Raw genomic sequence first — 18,753 nt, 5'->3', positions numbered from 1 at the left:
TTTTTACTTTATCTTTTTCTTAAAGTGAGTTCTGAATTAAAAGCCAAGAGTTCTGTTCCTGGTTCTGTCCCTACCAAGCTGAGTGACCACTGGACTTCAAATATTCTGTAAAGGCGACCATGTCCTCGCCTGTTTGAGAGAGAGAGAGAGAGAGAGAGAGAGAGAGAGAGAGAGAGAGAGAGAGAAAACTAGGCAAGTTTCTCCTAATGGAACTATAGCATTCTGGGCTTATTTCATCATTTCCTAAACTCACTGGAAGCCAGGCCTGAGACCTTCTTTAAGGCCCCAGGGCAGGGAGCTCAAAGCACCTGGGCGGCAGGCCCTCAGTAAACATGCCCATCGATTGGCACGTCCAGTCTGGAAAACAGCCACTGAGGTAATGGATATTCATACTCAACACACCTTGCCTGGACCATAAAACCTAATGTGGCCCTTGTCTGTGTCCCAGGACATCACCCATTGCCACCTCCGCCTTTGCATCCGCCAGCCTCCTAACTAACCAGAAAGCATAACTCAGCGACTTACAAGTTCAAAGACTTCCTATGAGACTCGTTATAAAAGTTTTGAGGAACAGAGTCCAGTATCTGAAAGAGTGAGGATGTTGGGAAACGCTCTGCTTCCTGTCCCCCAGGGATCACCCACTCCGGGCCCGCGCCGCCCTCTGGGTCCCCGCACCCTCTTCACCGCACACACACCCCCCACCCGCCCCCCAACCCCACCCCCGGCCGGAGTCCAGGTCCCACGCGAGGGCGGAGGGCATCCGCCTGTACCTGGCGGGTAATAACGGAGCAGGAGGCTCTTGAGTTTCATTTTCTTGCTCCCGGACCCTTCACAGAGCGGATTCGTAGCCATGGAAACGGCCAAACAGCAGCGGGACGCCGGGACGCATGCGCAGGCACGCGGCGCGCTCCGGGGGCGGGGAGCCTGGGGCGGGGGTTCGCGGAGCGCTACCTGAGCCCAGGCCCTGGAAGACCCCAGCATCTGCCTCTGGACTCCCAGGATGAACGGGGGCTCCAGGGTGCGGGGCCGGGCCAGCGCTCCCGCCCGCGTTCCCGCCACCTGAATCTGCATCCCTGTTTGCCTGGGACATCTCCCCTCCTGGCCTTAGGAAGGGTGACCTCATAATGGCAGGTACGCGACCACCGCCGGGGCTGCGCCCATTTGGGTTCCAAAAAGCAGGGATGGGAGAAAAAAGCCCTGTGTCGTTTTCCATTCCTGGATCCTCCACATGCCCTGCCCCTGTCCCCACAAAGGAAAAATGACTCAATGTAATAGCCTACATTTGCTGATGCAGTACCGTACACTGCGCTATGTGTGTTATACGCCTGTATTCATAGTCTTAAGAAAGGTATGACTTATGCACCACTTATTGCCACCCCATCTCAAGAAGGAGAGCTGAGACTTAGAGGTGAAGCCATACCCCAGGTCTAGGTCTAGTGAGTGGTTGAGGGTGGGAAGGTGGTGTATCGAAAGCCTATACTTGGAAGCCAAGGCCTGTGCTCTCAACTGCAGGTTTAAGAATTCCCAGGCCTCCTTTTGGCCTGTTCTGTTTTTGGCCAGCATCACCCCCTACCTGCCACCTGGAGGTTCGTTCCATCAGGAACGCTGTGAACAGGAAGAGTTGGATAGGCAGAGTGAGTGTCAGTTTCCTTTAAGGAATTTGACTTCCCAAGTTCCAAAATCGGTATTTCCCAAACTTAAGCAATTCCTGTGTTATCTCCTTATCTCCACATCTACAGTTTTTTCTGTCCTTTCAACTTCTCTAAATTGACTTGCTGAGTTGTTTTACTCCACATTTTAAAATGTAATTTAAAAGAAAATGATTGTCAATGCTGTAAATGAAAATTTCGTATTAATTTTCAATGAAGAGCAGTAGGCAACTGTAAAAATAAATGTGACTTTTTAAAATGCTAGTGAATTACTCTATACTATAGCCTACCAAATACTGGGAAACAAAGGCCTTTCTCCTCCTCCTCCTCCTCCTCCTCCTCCTCCTCCTCCTCCTCCTCCTCCTCCTCCTCTTCTTCTTCTTCTTCTTCTTCATATATTTTCATTGATTTCGGAGCAGAAGGAAGAGGGAGAGGGATATAGAAACACCAATGGTGAGAGAGAATCATTGATTGGCTGCCTCCTGAGTGCTCCCTACTGGAGATCAAGCCCACAACCCTGGCATGTACCCTGACCAAGAATCGAACTGTGACCTACTGGTTCATGGGTCGCCGGCATTCAACCACTGAGCCACATTAGCTGGCTTCCCTCCCCCTCACCCTCCTCCTCCTCCTCCTCCTCCTCCTCCTCCTCCTCCTCCTCCTCCTCCTCCTCCTTCTTCCCTATAGAGAGGAAAAAATCAGCAACTATTTGAAATTTTCAAGACAGGCTAGCACCCAACTGAGCCTTATTACTTTATGGAGTCAGAAAACACTTGAGTTGTCCTACTCTGAGCCCATCTTTCCTTTGGAAAAGACAATAATGCTGAGATAGATAGAAGGCAGCAGGAAAGGAAGAAAACCAAATATGAGAGACATTGACTCCTTAAATGAAGCCATAGCATGAGTCCACAGGAGCTGAGCAAGGCAGTTGAGGACAGGACATTGGACATCACTCATCATAGAGTCACCAGATTTGGGAGCTGACTCAATGACATGTAACTCACTTGGAAGGTTGGGGAGATGATAGAAATGGGAAAGCCTTTGTCACTAATACAAATGGGCAGCACATAAAAATCATCTCTTGCCACCTGAAGAAAGCATCCACATTTGGGAACCAGGGATCCAGATGCAATCTAACACACCTTCTAGCTCAGATTTCCCTCTAATCATTAAGACTCTGGAAAAGGTCCAAGCACAGAGAAGCAGAGTTCATCTATAGAAACAAGGGACTCTTTAGTAGATTTTGTTCACCCATGTTATTGCTTAAGTTTGTATCATTTAAAATTAGAAAAATAGTAACTTTACAGTGGAGAAGTCTGTTAGACACCATTTAACCACACAACCAGATTTAACATCACCAATATTGGGACAGACTCACATCATCTCTCCTGTTACAATTCCTTGAAAAGGACACACCTGCCGGAAGCCAATTCCAGCATGTCAGCAGGGCTGAATCATCTGGAGTGGCAAGGGCATGTCCCCAAACCTGAACAGGGATGATAGGTGCCAGACAGCTAAGGGCATCTTTAAAAAATATATATATATATTTCTTTATTGATTTCAGAGAGGAAGAGAGAAGGAGAGATAGAAACATCAATGAAGAGAGAGTCATTGATCAGCTGCCTCTTGCACACCCCCCACTGGGGATCGAGGCCGCAACCCAGGCATGTGCCCTTGGCCGGAATTGAGCCCGGGACCCTTCAGTCCACAGGCCGACACTCTATCCACTTCGCCAAGCCGGCCAGGGTATAAGGGCATCTTAATCTACATGTTATTGCCTCCTACTGGCCAAACACTTGAACAGCCATAGGCAAATTCTTCCAATATGACAATGTATAAGAAACCTGACCCTTTGAAGTATATATCTACCTCACCTTAGGACAAATTGTGTTAATAAAAAGCAAGGGTACCTGAGATGAGGAGATCTTAGTTTCTTTAGCTAGACTCCTCTGACCCCCAAATGCCTTTCAAAATTATGCTTCGTCTCTGGACTCTTTATTAAGTTACACACAGCCCTTCAGATTGCTGAACCCTTCTAGATGCAGGAACAAGAACCCCGGCACACACCAATTCCCTGGAACTCCTGCCCAAAAGGCATTACCTGCCTGGAATCACAAGGAAACATCAGAGCAAACCAAGTAGGAAATAATTGTTCAAAATAACTGTCAAGGTCAAGAAAGAAAGGATAGGCTGAAAAACTACTCCAGGTTAAAGGACACTAAAGAGAGACAGAAACTAAATGTACTGAGTGATCTTGGACCCTGAACCAGAAAAAAGTTTAGCTACAAAAAACATCATTAGGACAACTGGATGAAATATGAATAAGGATTATAGTTTATATTAGAATAATATTATAGAAATGTTAAATCTCCTAATTGTGGTTATTTATATTCTATGGTTATGTAAGAGAATGTTGTTTAAAAATAAAGTCCTCAGATTTATTTAGGGATAGATGGGTATGATATCTGCAATCAACTCCCAAATAGTTTTGAAAAAAATTATATTATAATGTGTGTTTGGGAGAGGAAGTGTAATTTGATAGGTAGATTGATAAAAAGATGATAAATCCAATGAGCAAAATGTTGACTCTAGAAAAAAAAAAGGTTTATTTTGAGGAGTTTCTTGTACTACTCTTGCAAATACTCCATAAGTTTGAAATTATTCCAAAATAAAAAGTGGTCTTGGTTTCCCATAGGCCAAGCCAGACCTTAAAATGTTATAGGTTATAGAAGACAATCAAACTGTTTGGTTCCACTTCTGTTTGGTTAAGAGAATCCCAAGTTCAAGTTCATTTCCTATTTCACCCCTAATTTCACCTCTAAAATCCTCTAGTTATGGAACCAAGAGCCTCCATGATTGTTACCTACCCTTCCTCACTCGCTCCATTTCTGAGATTTCCAGTTCTTCTATGAACCAAACTTAGGAGCTGTCCTTTTACTTCTTAAAAAAAAAAAAAAATGATTCCAGCTCTGCAGGTTGACATCTCTCCCTTGGCTCAAGGAGCTTAAGGCAAGTTGTCCCATATAAGTGGTTAGAGAGCTTCCTAACTACACCCCCATCATATCCAGAGCCCTCTTTATTAACTCTGGGGCCCAGACCCTTGGAGGTGAGGTCTAATCTTCCCACAGCCTATGCACAGGAGAGGTAAGTAACTCTCACCTTTGTCTTTCCTTGAGAATTATTTACCTGGATGTCCAAGTATCCTGACTGTCCATTGTTTCCAAAGTTCTTCTCACAGTTTCTCCCAAGGACCTAGGCCCTCTCTACTAATAGGACTCCTAGTGTTCTAGCTTACCAGACAGAATCCTGGTCACAAGTACCCAGTGAAAGTCCTCCATCCCCTTTTCTAGGAAAGCAGTGGGGTTGTATGCAAATGAAATGGTTACCCAAAGAGAAGCAAATAAAGTTCATGAGCGCCAGCAGATTTCTCTTTGGGCCTTGGCTTAAGTTGACGTTAATCTGTGCTTAGTTGATTCACTATTGACTCATTTCGGGAAGCTTCTGTGTGAATCTCTCAACTGAGTAATGATTATTTTATTCTGAATTGGCCCCAGTGCAGTTATGAATGATGTACAGACATCTGCAAAACCAAAACCCCTACTTTACCCAGGTGATGGGCACTCATCCCATTGTGTGGTTAACTTAGTATGACTTCCTTACCAGGCTATTGTAAAGACCTTCCTAAAAGTTGGATAATACTTTTCACCTATTCATGACATTCTCTGTTGAATAGACCATTGACACACTCTATCAACAATTGCCATTCATATTGATTTGTACAGATAACTGGAATATTTGGCTCAGGATTTCTTCCTACTGAGACCTGCCTTAAACAACCAGAAACTGAAAGATTAGTAGCATTAACTTTTCTCCCCAGGCCAATCCAATCTAGAGCATTGAAGCCACTCTGGGCTTCAGTTCTCACAGTGCATCCCTAGGCTGGCAGCACCTGTATCATCTTGTTAGAAATGCAAATCCTTGCCCCACCCCACCACCTACAGAATCAGAAATGCTGGTAGTGAGGTCCAAAAATCCGTGTTTGAACAAGCTTTCCTGGTAATTCTAATGAATGATGAATTTTTTAAAACATTGCTGTAGTTTAATAGAGTACATTGGGTTGGCTAGCACTGAGAGAAATTGAGTGCCCTTCCCCTATAATCCCTTTTCGTGTACTCTGAACAGTCTTCCCTGATTGCCAGGGGCAGTAAGTTGGTTGCGCAGCCACATCCCAGGATGTGAATAAGACACAGAAACAACGTGGGAAGAAAGTGGAATTCTCTAGCTAATTGAGTTTTAGGTGCTCCAATGCACCAAGAGAGACCAATGGACATTGGGAAGGAAAGAAGGTCCCTGGGAAGGAAAGCGATGTGGGGAGAGGGGTTGGATCTCTACAAGAGAGAAAGGGAGAGGAAGAGGGGAGAAGGGCAAAGGAAGGAGGCAGGAGTGAGCCTGGGAATTCAGATTTGGCACTGAGATGGGACAGGTAGGCAGTGTTCCAGCTACAATGGGCCTTGGTGGTTTCCCTGTGACCTGGCTCTTCCAGGATAGAGCCATGGTATCAATCAATGCCAAACTGTGTCAGTTGTCTTTGGGGTCCACATGGAAAGTAGTAGATTTAAAAAGAGAGGTACAGTTCTCTCCTGGAGAGAAAGACAGAGAGAGGAGATCTAGATGTCCAGAGCCTGGCAGTAGACGTCAGCTGTGCACACTCCTAAGAAGAGAGGCTCAGGGGCAAACAGATGGCACATCACTTTTATCTTCTTCCCATGCCTGCCTGCACCCAACTGAAGGACCCACAGAGTATCTGATCTTACCTGGAACCATCTACTGGTGGGGCCAGGGGCCATAATTGAATCATTCAATAAATATGTATTGAGGACCTACAGTGCCAGTTCCAGGTTTATAAGGGACCCAATTCTGAAAAAAAAAGTTTCAGGGAAATCGTTCATAGAAAGAGTCAGACTTCAGGTGGGTTTGGAACTGTTGCAGTTATGGAAAAGGGGCCCGTCTCTAGGTGTGACCGCATTTACATTCACTGATGGGTACCACTGAGACAACCAGGTCACACTGGTAGGGCCGATAAAGGATAGCTTTGCCATTTGTTGTAATCCCTTGGGGCAGAACACCTTACCTGAAGCCTGCCTCTACCATCTGCCAGCCATATGATCTTGGGCAAAGTTCCCTTCTGTATCAGTTCCTCATTGAAAAGAAATGATTGCAGTGTCCAATTAATAGATTTGGTATTGTTGACTCTGGCTCATTCATAAACACTCCATAAGTATCAAGGAAGGTGGAGATAACAATAAGTTTTTATTATCCTAAGATTATTTTTTTTTGAGATTGGGAAAGGGTGTATGCATATTGTTCCCATTTAAATTGATAATCTAGACTGATAATCTAGGTGTACCTCAGTAGTTATGTTAATTAGTGTTAGAACACTTAGTTTAAATATTAAAACTATCTCACATTCCTTAAGACATAACTATTTTCTCTGTCTATCCAAATAAATCATCTTCTTAAAGAAATGGCTGTGAGAATTTAGAAGAGGGAAGAGAGTTCGATATCTTAACAAGTCCGGAGGCCCTCCAGAGAAGAACAGGAAGGTTAAAAGGACTTGAACAAATTAAAAGAACATGGACAAGGGGACCTCGTGGGGATACAACACCACCTTCTGTGCCTGGTGCTTATTAGGTGCTCCATTCCTCCATTCCTGCTTGATGCTTGAGGATTTGGGGATCCATTTGGAAGAGGAAGTAACTGATTATGGGCAAGTAGAAGTCAGGGCTAAAAGAGCCAAACACATGGAGACAGATTTCAGCTCCCCGGGAAGAACTCTGGGACCTGTGCCCATCCATCCAGTCAGGGGCCTGGCTGGCTCCAAAAGTTCTGAGAACTTCCAGCACAGGAAGCATTCTGGTTGAGGAGGCAGTTTGACCAGCTGCCAGGATTATCGTAGAGCCCAAGGTTAAGTTGGATGAGACATAGGTCTAGATAAGAGGTTTAATTTCTCTTTTGATGTTATGATTCCATGATTTTGTACTGTCTGTGTGTTTTCACAAGAGAATAAAGGTGGAAAGGCAAATAGCAGTGGATTGCATGTTGGAAGACAGAAGGTCCCATCTTAGCCTTCTTATCAAAGACCTTTAAGCAAGTCATCTATCTTGCTAACCTTTGCTTACTCATCAGCAAATCATTTCTTTCATTCCATTCAGATCTAGCATACCACCCAACTAGCTTGTTCATGCTCTGGGCTTTTATTCTTGTCATTCCTTCCACCTGATAAACCTCCCATGCCATCTGTCCTGAAGTCTTATCAGGCTAGAACAGCCGTGGGCAAACTACGGCCCTCGGGGCCCGTTTGAAATGAATAAAACTAAAAAAAAAAAGACCGTACCCTTTTATGTAAGGATGTTTACTTTGAATTTATATTAGTTCACACAAACACTCCATCCATGCTTTTGTTCCAGCCCTCCGGTCCAGTTTAAGAACCCATTGTGGCCCTCGAGTCAAAAAGTTTGCCCACCCCTGGGCTAGAATCACCTTCTCCTCATGCTCAATTCATTTCATCTAAGCGTATGTGGTGGATGTGGGTTTCACATCACAGACTCTAAAATATCCCTATTGAGCCACTCCTGCCTCAAGCCCCCATCCTAAAGACTGCATCTGGCCACTTTCTGGTAAATTCACTTGAACCTGTGCCTTTGGGAAAATTACAAAAGGTGTCACTGTAACCCACCCCACCATTCTTTTGACATTGTTTCTGTAAATACTGGTCTGACTAATGTGTACCTAGTAGATAATCAGCAGGTTTGTAAAAGAATGCTAGAAACTAACTTCAAAAGATACAGACTCCCACCTTCAGTCATCCCAGTTCCAAGAGATTTGCTGACCTTCAACCGTAGAACCAGGATGACACACAACCAGACCATCACTTGACCAGTTTCAAGGTCCTTCTAAAAATGGACTGTATTGGTCTGCACGTACATAACTTGTCAACCCCTCTCCTTGATCTTTTTGTTCTGTTTTCCCTCTCCTTCCTTGTAAAACCTCTGTCTGCACTGAGATGTTAAGATGGGCTTTGCAACAAGAGTCCCTCACCTTCACAGATGGCCGACACTGGAGTAAATCTCTTTCCTTTTTCACTAGCACCTGTCTCATGAATTGTACTTCCATGGTGGCAGGCAGCCAAACCCTGGTTTCGGTTACATCAACTCTGGGTTGGAGGATTACAAAAGGTGTCCCTTCACCCCTCCAGGGCCTCTGAGGCCAGTTTTAAGGGGGCAATCCCAGAGCATGGGCCAGATTTCTCCCTCCTCACCTTCCCTGGAATGGCTTAGTGAGCTGCCCAGACTACCCGCTGAACCCAGTGGGCCACTGCAGCCCTCCACGAGTGCCCAGAGGATTGTTGATCTTTATAATCTTGTTCACACAAAAGCCTTTACCCTATTTGCTATGAAAAATAATAGTAATAATCAAACAAGCAAACTTCCCTATTTGGTTCGTACTCTATTTCTACTGCATTTGCTTGCGAGCTGCTATTCAGTGCTGAAGAAATGGGGGAAAGATGGAGTAGTGTGGTTAGCTTAGACTTGCAGAGAGTCAAACTTGATGCTGTGGGTGACTCTGTGTCCTCTTTAGGGCAGGAGTATGGCCTAGAGAGGACAAAAATGAGTCAGAGGAGTTTGAAGTTTGAGTGCCATTCTGCCACTTATTAGCAGAGTCACTTTTAGAGCCTCAGCTTCCTCTACTTATAGTTGGGACAATAATAATATCTACCTCGTGGGATTCTTGTGAATATATGAAGTGCACTGCATACCCCTTGATATATCTAGGCACCTATTTTTTTTCTTTAAACATTAATATGCAGCAGTTAGCCTTAGCTGGTTTGGCTCAGTGAGTACAGCATCGGCCTGTGGACTGAGGAGTCTCGGGTTTGATTCTGGTCAAGGGTACATGCCCGGGTTGCAGGTTCCATCCCCAGTGGGCAGCATGCCAGAGGTAGCCGACAATGATTCTCCCATTGATGTTTCTAGCTCTCTCTCTCCCTCTCCCTTCCTCTCTGAAATCAATAAAAATATATTTTAAAAAATATGCTGCAGTTATCTAACTCTATAACTGAATTATCTAACTTGGGAATACATAGATGCAAAATATATCAAACTATCTAATCAAAATAAAATATCACTTCAAGGAATTTTTTGCAATTGAGTTATGGTTACTTAACTGCTAAATAACCTACTGGCACTAGGGGGCAGCAGTGTACACATGTTGTACATATGCCCAGTAACACCTGCTTCCTTTCCAAGTCGAGATGGGGTCAAAGAAGCTTAGGGTCTGCACAGAGTACATGCCTCCCTTCTGGCTTCCTGACACTTGTTTTTGAAGGCCATCCCCCCAATATACCAAAACAGTACATGAGACAGGTTTTTGTTTGTTTTATTTTTTATAATTTTGTAATTATTTGCTGAGGTTTTATCATTTGAAAGTATCTTTCGCTTTGCTTTGAAAGAATACTCACAATTGGTGAGCTAGATTTAATTATTCTTTTCTACTGCATTCAACTTTTCTTGTATGTTACTGCTGTGTTCTTCGCCATAAATATATTTGAAAGAGATTTTTAAAACCCATTACTTTTCAATACATAATAAAAAGTGATAATTATAGGTGGCATTGCTATAAAAAAATCAAAACAGGTGGTTTAAATATCCCTGCTAATAACACACAAATTGCTAGTAATGGGAACAATGATATTTAATATTTACTAAGTGCTCAGTTTGTGCCAGGCTGTGGGTAAAGTGTATTATACAAATTATTAGCTGATTTAATCTTCACAAAACCTCTGTGAAGTAAGGACTATTGTCTACATTTAATAGATGAGAAACTGAGTCTCCAAGAGGATGAAATAACTTGAGCTTCCCTCTCCCTGTCTATGGTCTTTAGTTCTTTTATTATTTTTTACAACCAGATGTTTATTTTTGTCTTTTTTTGTTTTTTTTCCTTTTTAAATCGGTCAATATACAATATTATATGCATCTGCTATGTTATATGTTATAGTTCTTTTATTTAACCAACTTTTTTGCTTGCCTTTTAGTCTACTAGTAAACGTTTTATTTAAAAAAAGAAAACCTGCCAAAACCGGTTTGGCTCAGTGGATAGAGCGTCGGCCTGCGGACTGAAAGGTCCCGGGTTCGATTCCGGTCAAGGGCATGTGCCTGGGTTGCGGGCATATCCCCAGTGGGAGATGTGCAGGAGGCAGCTGATCGATGTTTCTCTCTCATCGATGTTTCTAACTCTCTATCTCTCTCCCTTCCTCTCTGTAAAAAATCAATAAAATATATTTAAAAAAAAAAAAAAGAAAACCTAAAATTCTATTTTCTCCTACCTTTCCTTTTAAGAATGTGACACTTTCATGGCATATGAAGACTTGCTTGTAACACTTTTGCTGAGATGAGGCTGTGTGGACTCGCCAGGTCACAGTCCCTACAGGTCTCACTCTAACGTCTAACAAAGACAATGATAGCCAGGATTTTATTGTCACATGTGTCTGTTGAACTGAACACATGGTTGCCAAAAAGTAGTATTTTAAAATGAGAAAGTCAAACTGCTCTTACTTTGTTTTGTTTTCCATAGGAATATATTAAAAAATACTTTAAAAAGAAATACTTTGAGACCTATGGAATTATTATTATTGTTGTCATTGCTGTTGTTTTTCCCCCAGGACTTGAGTCCCTGATTGCCCAGCATCTCACAGTGGCAGTATTTGTGGGCAACACCAGGAAGATGTAGTGAGTATATCTCAGATGCAATCCCATAGTGGGATTCTGAATCTTTTCCCCTTCCCTTCGGTTTCTCTAACCCCATTGGTGCGCCCTTCCTTTCTTTGGCTTTCTCCTGTCTTTCTAATCTATTTCACTCTTTCTCCTGATTTAGTCCCATTGCCGTCTCCAACTTGACCTAAGTAACAGCATCCTTTCCCCAAGCCAGCTCTTCTTCAGAATTCCTAGACTTTTTTTCCCCCTTTTCCTCCTATTTAATCAGCTGACAAGTCCTTTTATTTCCAAAACTTTACCACTTTGGCAGATCTGGCAGGTGGGCTCATGCAGCTCCATTTCTCTCCCTGTTAGGTGTCCTAGCACTGGCTGGAGACTGCAGATGTCCTCATAGCTCAAGTTTCATATGTCCCCCAACTCCCATGAGGCAGGTGGCTCCCATGCCACCTGGAAGCAGAGTTAATGTCAGGGGTGGGGGACACAGCCCTTGCTGTGGCTGCCAAGTTCAGTCACTCAGTCATGGAAGCAGTGTGGTTTTTCTGCAGCAGATTCAACAGAGTTCCCCACATCTGCTCTCTGGCATCATGCATGTTGGAGAGAAGAGTGTGTGCCTTCCAGAATGCCTGCAATCATGAGGCCCACAGCCATCAGCTCTGTGCAGGGGTCCTGCTTGCCTGCTCCCTGGTCTTGGCTAAGCTGGCCACCAACTTGTTTCACCTCTTGGTTCAGCACCGTAGTGTTATTTTTTTACACCTACCTGGAATTTTCACTCAAAATCTCTTCTTCTAGCCCTCCAGTGACATGCTGTGTCATATTTTTGTCCTCTCTCTTCCTTTTCCCTATTATTTACACAGAGGCCCAATGCACGAAATTCATGCAAGGGGCTCGGCCCTCGCCGCAGTCCCAGCTTCGTCTGGAAGGTCGTCCAAAAGGACATCTGGAAAGTGATTCAGCTGTTCAGTCTAATTAGCATATTAGCTCTTTATTATCATTTGGTCCATATGTTATTCTGTAACAATACAAGATTGTAATTAAACTAAAGGAGGAAAGACCAACACCAGGAGTGAAAGATGCAAAAGGTGACATTTTGGGTCTCCCTCTTTAAGGGGCAAAATGGAATGCACTCTCATTTGCATGAGGGATGATTTCAGTTACAATAATGAGAGAATTTTTTTCGGCTGTTGTTGAGGTTTGAAAGTTAAGTCCTGGAAGAAGGTGTTCATGGTTGTTATGGAGCCAAAGGTGTGTCTATGGCAAGAATCGGATATTGGCTTCCCCAAGCCCATCCAAACCCCTCAAACTGGGCCTTCATGCAAGCTGGAGGCTGAGAAACCAAAGACTGCGTACCCAGACATCCTGCCAGCTCAGGTTTCGCATGTGACCTTGCCTCCCTCGCCTGCTCTAAAACAGAATGGGGAAGAGGTGTTTAAAGCCACATTTGGGCTATGTTTTCACCTGCAATAGAAATGTCAGGGGTGTTAGAGTCAGAAAGATGGGAGTTTGAATTCCTACTCTGCCACCAAATCTTACAAGAATCTGGGCAGCTTCCTGACCTTCTCAGAGCCGAGCCTCAGCTTCCCCTGGGTGAAACAATAACCCCTCCGTGGGAAAATTATTATGAGAAATAAGTGAGGCGGTGAGTGTAAACCACCTAATAGAGCACCTGGCACGCAGCACCAAAGTTAGTTCCTCATCGCTTAACAATTGACACATCTGTTTGGCACCTTGGTAATTGATCAAATCTTTTCCAGAGATACTGTATAATGAGTGAAAAAAATATCCAACATTGTAGAAATGATAATAAAAGAACTTATGATATTATGTAAGGGGGCATGAAGCCAGGAGAACTATCACTCCAACTGAGATCTGATTTTTTTTTTTTTTTTTTTTTTTGAGGTGGCAAGTTATCTGGGCAAAGCCCTCTTTGGAATTCAAGGCCAATGTCACTCTAAAACTCCTGGACTACATCACTGTTTCCCCGATGACTTTGTTAAATAGTTTATAGGTGGTAGAACCAGGTTGTGTGCAGACCCCCGCTCCCCCTGCCACCTTAGGTTGTTTCTCCCTTGAAGCAGGAAGTGCTGTTTAACAGCAATTGCCTAGCGTGTTCTTTTTGGTTTGGTTGGTTTTGTTTTTTTAGCACTTCCCGAGTTAAAATTCCTAAAATATGTCATTGCATGTTCTCTGCTTTCATGTTAAAGCAGAACTATTTGAAAAGCTTGTTCTTGAAATTCACCCATGACTTAACCTTAAGAGGTAAAAAGAATAAAAATTCAAACTGTTTCTTCACAGTGGAAACCACCACTTTGGGAACAATAAAGTGAAGTTAGCTTTCAGGGCTGTCTGTCCTGCTGCGCTTATTGTTCTAGAAGTGCTCAGTGCCTGACAACCCAGAGCAGAACAAGAAAGCTATTCATCATCAGTAGCAAAATACACAATGCGTGATGTATTTCTGCTCTAACTGCTCAGAACTTCCCAGCCCAAGGTGGAGGGAGGAAGTTCACCTTTGAGAATTGGTTTAGAGAAGAAACCCATTTTTAAAAAATATATATATATTTTTATTGATTTCAGAGAGGAAGGAAAAGGGAGAGAGATAGAAACATTCATGATGAGAGAGATTCAATGATTGGCTGCCTCCTGCAGCCTCCTACTGGGGATGGAGCCTGCAACAGGGGCATGTGCCTTGACCAGGAATCAAACCAGGACCTCCTGATTCATAGGTCAACGCCCAACCACTGAGCTATGCCCACCAGATGCAACCCATTTTCTTTTAGCAAAATATTTCATAAGCCTGATGAAAGTTACGTGTGATACTTAAATATCTGCACACTGTATTCATATGATTCTTCTAATATAACCAGAAATAAAACAATGAACAGGTATTTAAGTATATACTTATGTAAGGATAGTACTTAGATATTATTTAATAGAGATGTTAATTCATCCATTTATTGATGGAGGTAAAGAGAAGAATAGAAGACAAAAGAGAGGAAAAATAGCTGAGATATATGGTTAAAGAAGAGGAAAGAAGAGGCATCAAGAGAGTCAGAGAAAAATATAGGGCATATGAACAAAAGGAGATTGAGAGGTTAACTCTAAAATGTAATAGGAAGCACAGTGCTAAATAATCTGAGATCTAGGTCCTGGGAGCAAGTGATGTAAGTATAGGAGAGAAGCTGTTCATTTCTGTCTTTCCTACTTGCCAAGTCTGTGTTCAGCACAGTGCCCCGCGTGCCTAGCCCAAGGATAATAAACCCCTGTTTGGTAGTCCTTGCTCAGAGCATGAGGAATCATCACAGATGCCAAAACCTTACAAGGGTCCCACCTCCCTAGGATTCATTGTTCAGCCTATCTCGGTCCTTTCCAGTAAAAGAATGCACTTCTCAAGGCAGATAGGGGTAGCTTTCTTCTAATAGCATAAACACTCCCCTCGAGACTGGACCTCTTCTACCATATAGTCCGGTGACCTTCAGATCACCTTCAAACCCTGCTTGTTCCTCACATCACACCTTCCAGTCCCCTCTTCATCATGACTGTGCCCTTTGAAAGCATTTCCTTCTTTTTTCTTCTCCTTTTTTCTTCTCCATTCCCGTAGAATGGTCTGAACAACACAAAGGAAGGGGCTGTTACTGCCCTTTTTCTAGTGATCACATGTCTAATATTGTGCCTTCAATTCAAATGTCTTTTCTTTGGTAATAGGAGCGATCATCACTGAAGAACACTTTATAGTTTACACGCCTCACATTCAACAACAGTTTTCTTCCCCTTTTCTGGGTACAAAGATCTGAGAACTTGTTGGAACAGGTAAGAAAGTTTGTCTTTGGCCAAGTCTCAGCTTCCTTCATGCACCAATTTTCCTTCCCCCAAGGGAGGTTCCCAAGGGCTCTTTTCCTTCGGACCCTGCCATGAGCAAGGGTTTCCTTGGGCTCATTCTAATTGCCAAAGTGTTGCAAGCCTCCGCATTAGCTAGCTGCCCTCCTTACCGATCTTCCTCGAACCCTTTCCCACCCCAACTGCTCCCTCCTGCACAGCATTCTGGTAAAAAGGGCGAATGCAGAGTCAGGCAGCATCATGACCCCACTACATGGGTTTAGGCAACTGATTAACTTCTATGCTTGCAAAATAAAGATACAGTAACAGTGCCAGGCGCCTGGTGTCCTTGTGAGATACAGCAATACGTGCAACCCGGAGAGCAGGACAAGGCGCTCGGGAAGTGCTTGGGAAATGCTGGCTGCTACTATTCCAACGTTGCCTCTGGCTCTGCCTCCTAAGACAGCCCTGTTTTTTTTTTATCAAGTCTCACCTAGAGGTGGCTGACTATAGACTTCAGTGTCCTGTGTGGGATTCCTTAGCTGGGCTCCTAAAATGGTAGATAAAATTATGTGGGATACGGCATTTTCCCCCTGTAATTCTCAACCTTGGCTACACATGAGAATCATCTAGAGAGCCTTTAAATACTACCGATGCCCTGGCTCCCTCCTCCACCAGATATCCTGATAGAAGGAGTCTGGGTGAGGCCTAGGCATTGCTCCCCAAATAAACACAATGGGCAGCCATGGGTGAGATGCCCTGATGCACAGCAGGTTCTTAATGAGGGTGGGTGTCCGATCACTTGTGTGGTTAAAAAATATACGAGTACCTGCCACGGCACCCATCCCCGAAACTCTGATTCCGTAGGACTAAGGCGGGACCACATACCTATACATTTCTAAGCTATTCGGATAATTCTGATGTGCTTTGGAGAACCACTAGTCCCCAAATTTTTGTCATCTTCCTAAAGGTGACCAAGACAGATTGGCTCCCAGACAGTAGTCTGAGATGTGGCCTCTATTGGGGATGACATTTTCCCTGCTCCAGACTTGTCTTTTCTAGACCCAGACGCTGGCGCTGAGCTCCGGGGCCAGCCCTGGGTACAAGTGGCTTCAGGGAAGGGAGGGAGCCCTGCAGCCTCTGGTTCTTTCCTTCCTAACCCACAAATCACCACTCGAGCAGCTTTGTCACCGAGAGTGAGAAAAAGCAGGAGGAATGGCTGGATTCAAAAGGTTCCTTCTTTCTCTTTATCCAGAATAGTTTAAAGTAAGTAAAAGCTGTGTCTATTTCTGTCAGCACATGCATGTGAGGACAGATTTTCAACAATAACTGATCCAAACTGAATCTAGGAAGAAGTAGGATATTGTCACTTCATTTCACACCACACCAAATATAGACGTGCAAATTGACAAGCTTGCATAATCGGGGCAAAATACACTCAAAGAAACTCAAATAAAAATGTTGTGTTGTATTTATTTTTATCTATCTACAGTCTTTAACATATTCTCTTTTTTAAAAAACACACATTTAGATGATCAGCATAACTTTCCTTCCTATGCTTCCTTAAGATGAGTTTCCCGTATCTGAAAATTGCTCTTTTCATATTTATTGATGGTGTGAAAATGCCTTTTCTTTAATGAAATGATGGCGTGTTTGTTCATTTGTTTTTAATGACTTTGTTTTGAAAAATAGAGAATTAGTAACTCTATATTAGTCAACCCCTTCACTGTAAATCCCCCACCCCTTTTTTTAAAAACTAATCTGTGAAATCACAGAGCCTGGGAAACAGGTGGTTTCTGCAAAGTGCTTTTCAAAGTTCTTAAATAATATACAAACAGAGAAAGTATACCAAGTACTTAAACAACAATATACAAAGGATTAAACAATATACAAATATATGCAGTACTTAACATACAAACATCCAAAGTACTTAATATACAAACATACAAAGAATACAAAGTACATAAGATATAAATATAGAAAGTATGCAATGTAATTAAACAATATACTAATATAGAAAGTATACAAACTACTTACACAATATATAAATAGTAGGTGTAGGGTGGGGCTCTACCCCACACCTACTAAATGAGTATCTCCAAAATGCCCCAGATGCTTCTTATATATGGAAATCTTATAACAAAACTAGAATATTGCATTGTTTAAAGGGCAATGTATTTATTCCAATGGATCTATAATTAGTGATGCACCATAATGAAAGGAGGAACAAAATAATTAAGTATTTTGGGAAAGTGGAAACCAGCAAATTTGAAAAGTGTTCTTTTGGAAATATGGACAAAGCAGGCAAGAAGATGGATGGATAAACAGGCAATGGACAAATGGATGGAAAAAAGGATGAAGTAGGATAAATAATGGAGAAAAGAATTGGGGATGGAAACAGAAAGACTGGAAAGAATTGGGGACAGGGAGATAATTAGATGAAGAGGAGGATGAGAAAGAGAAAGGATAAGAGAGTGTGTAGATAGCTTCAAGGGCAGAATGCTGAGAGTCACTGTACAAATGAGTTAAGTGGTGATCATGTCCTCAGTTTCCTCATCTGAAAAGGAGAGAATTGGTTCTGATGAGCTCTGGTGGCTTTTCCTGATGTGGCATTCTCTGTGTGAATGGGGTAGACAAAGAAGGGCGGGGGGGGGAGAAAAAGAGAGGAAAAGATGTTTCAAAACATTAGACTGCATATTAGTTTCTTGTGGTTACTGTAACCAATGACCACAACCTTTGTGGCTGAAAGCACATTTACTCTCTTACAGATCTAGAGGTCAGAGGCCTGGAATCAGGGCAGCAGCCTGTGTAGTCCTCTTGAAGGCTTTGAGACAGAGACAGGGCTGCTTTCCACTTTTGGTTCTACCTCCTTCTACTCTTGGTGCCTAAGGATATTGCTTTGAAGACAGGTTTGACAGATTTAGAAAATAAAAATACAGGAGGCTCTGGGAAACTTTGCATATCAGGTAAACAGCACTAATTATCCTATCTAATAACAGACAAACATGGTAATTAACCATAACTTCGCTGCCTTTCTCATTGGCTAATCAGCGAGATATGCAAATTAACTGCCAACCAAGATGGCGGCTGGCAGCCAGGCAGCTGAAGGGAACAGGAGGCTTGCTTGCTCCAGTGAAGGCAGAAGCCAAGGTTCCCCGCCTGCTGCTGCTGGGCTCTGAGCTTGCACTCTAAGCAACTATGTTGCAATTATAGAAGCTAAATAATCCCCAGAAACCTGCTTTCAGCCGTCAGAGCTGGAGCTGAAACAGTGTTTCAATTATAGAAGCCAAACACCCCAGATACCTGCTTTCAGCAGCCGAGGTCTCAGAGCTGGAGTTGGGCCTCAGAGCTAAAGCCGGCTCTCAGTTCTAGTGACAGCCATAGAAGGTAAATAAATCTCAGAATTAAAGAAAAAAAGGAGAGGTTGGGAGCTTCAGTCACCCGCCAGCCTGAAAACGGCCCTCAGCCCCTCACCCAGACTGGCCAGGCACCCCAGTGGGGACCCCCACCCTGAAGGGGATGTA

The 18,753-nt window shown here is 43.3% G+C and overlaps 1 protein-coding gene across 1 annotated transcript in view; it reads right to left on the bottom strand.

Annotated features, from left to right (window-relative positions):
• DAW1 (dynein assembly factor with WD repeats 1) overlaps nt 1-1,213 on the bottom strand; it is a 34,524-nt gene extending 33,311 nt beyond the window's left edge. The window contains 4 exon segments of the mRNA XM_036320637.1: nt 771-1,088; nt 1,091-1,160; nt 1,162-1,191; nt 1,193-1,213. Coding sequence (XP_036176530.1) covers nt 771-1,088; nt 1,091-1,160; nt 1,162-1,191; nt 1,193-1,213 — 439 coding nt within the window.
• Nucleotides 1,214-18,753: the final 17,540 nt, after the last annotated feature.

The sequence above is a fragment of the Myotis myotis genome, unplaced genomic scaffold (assembly GCF_014108235.1).
Source record: "Myotis myotis isolate mMyoMyo1 unplaced genomic scaffold, mMyoMyo1.p scaffold_m19_p_8, whole genome shotgun sequence".
NCBI classification, from domain to species: domain Eukaryota; kingdom Metazoa; phylum Chordata; class Mammalia; order Chiroptera; family Vespertilionidae; genus Myotis; species Myotis myotis.
This window is presented reverse-complemented; position numbering and strand designations above follow the sequence as displayed.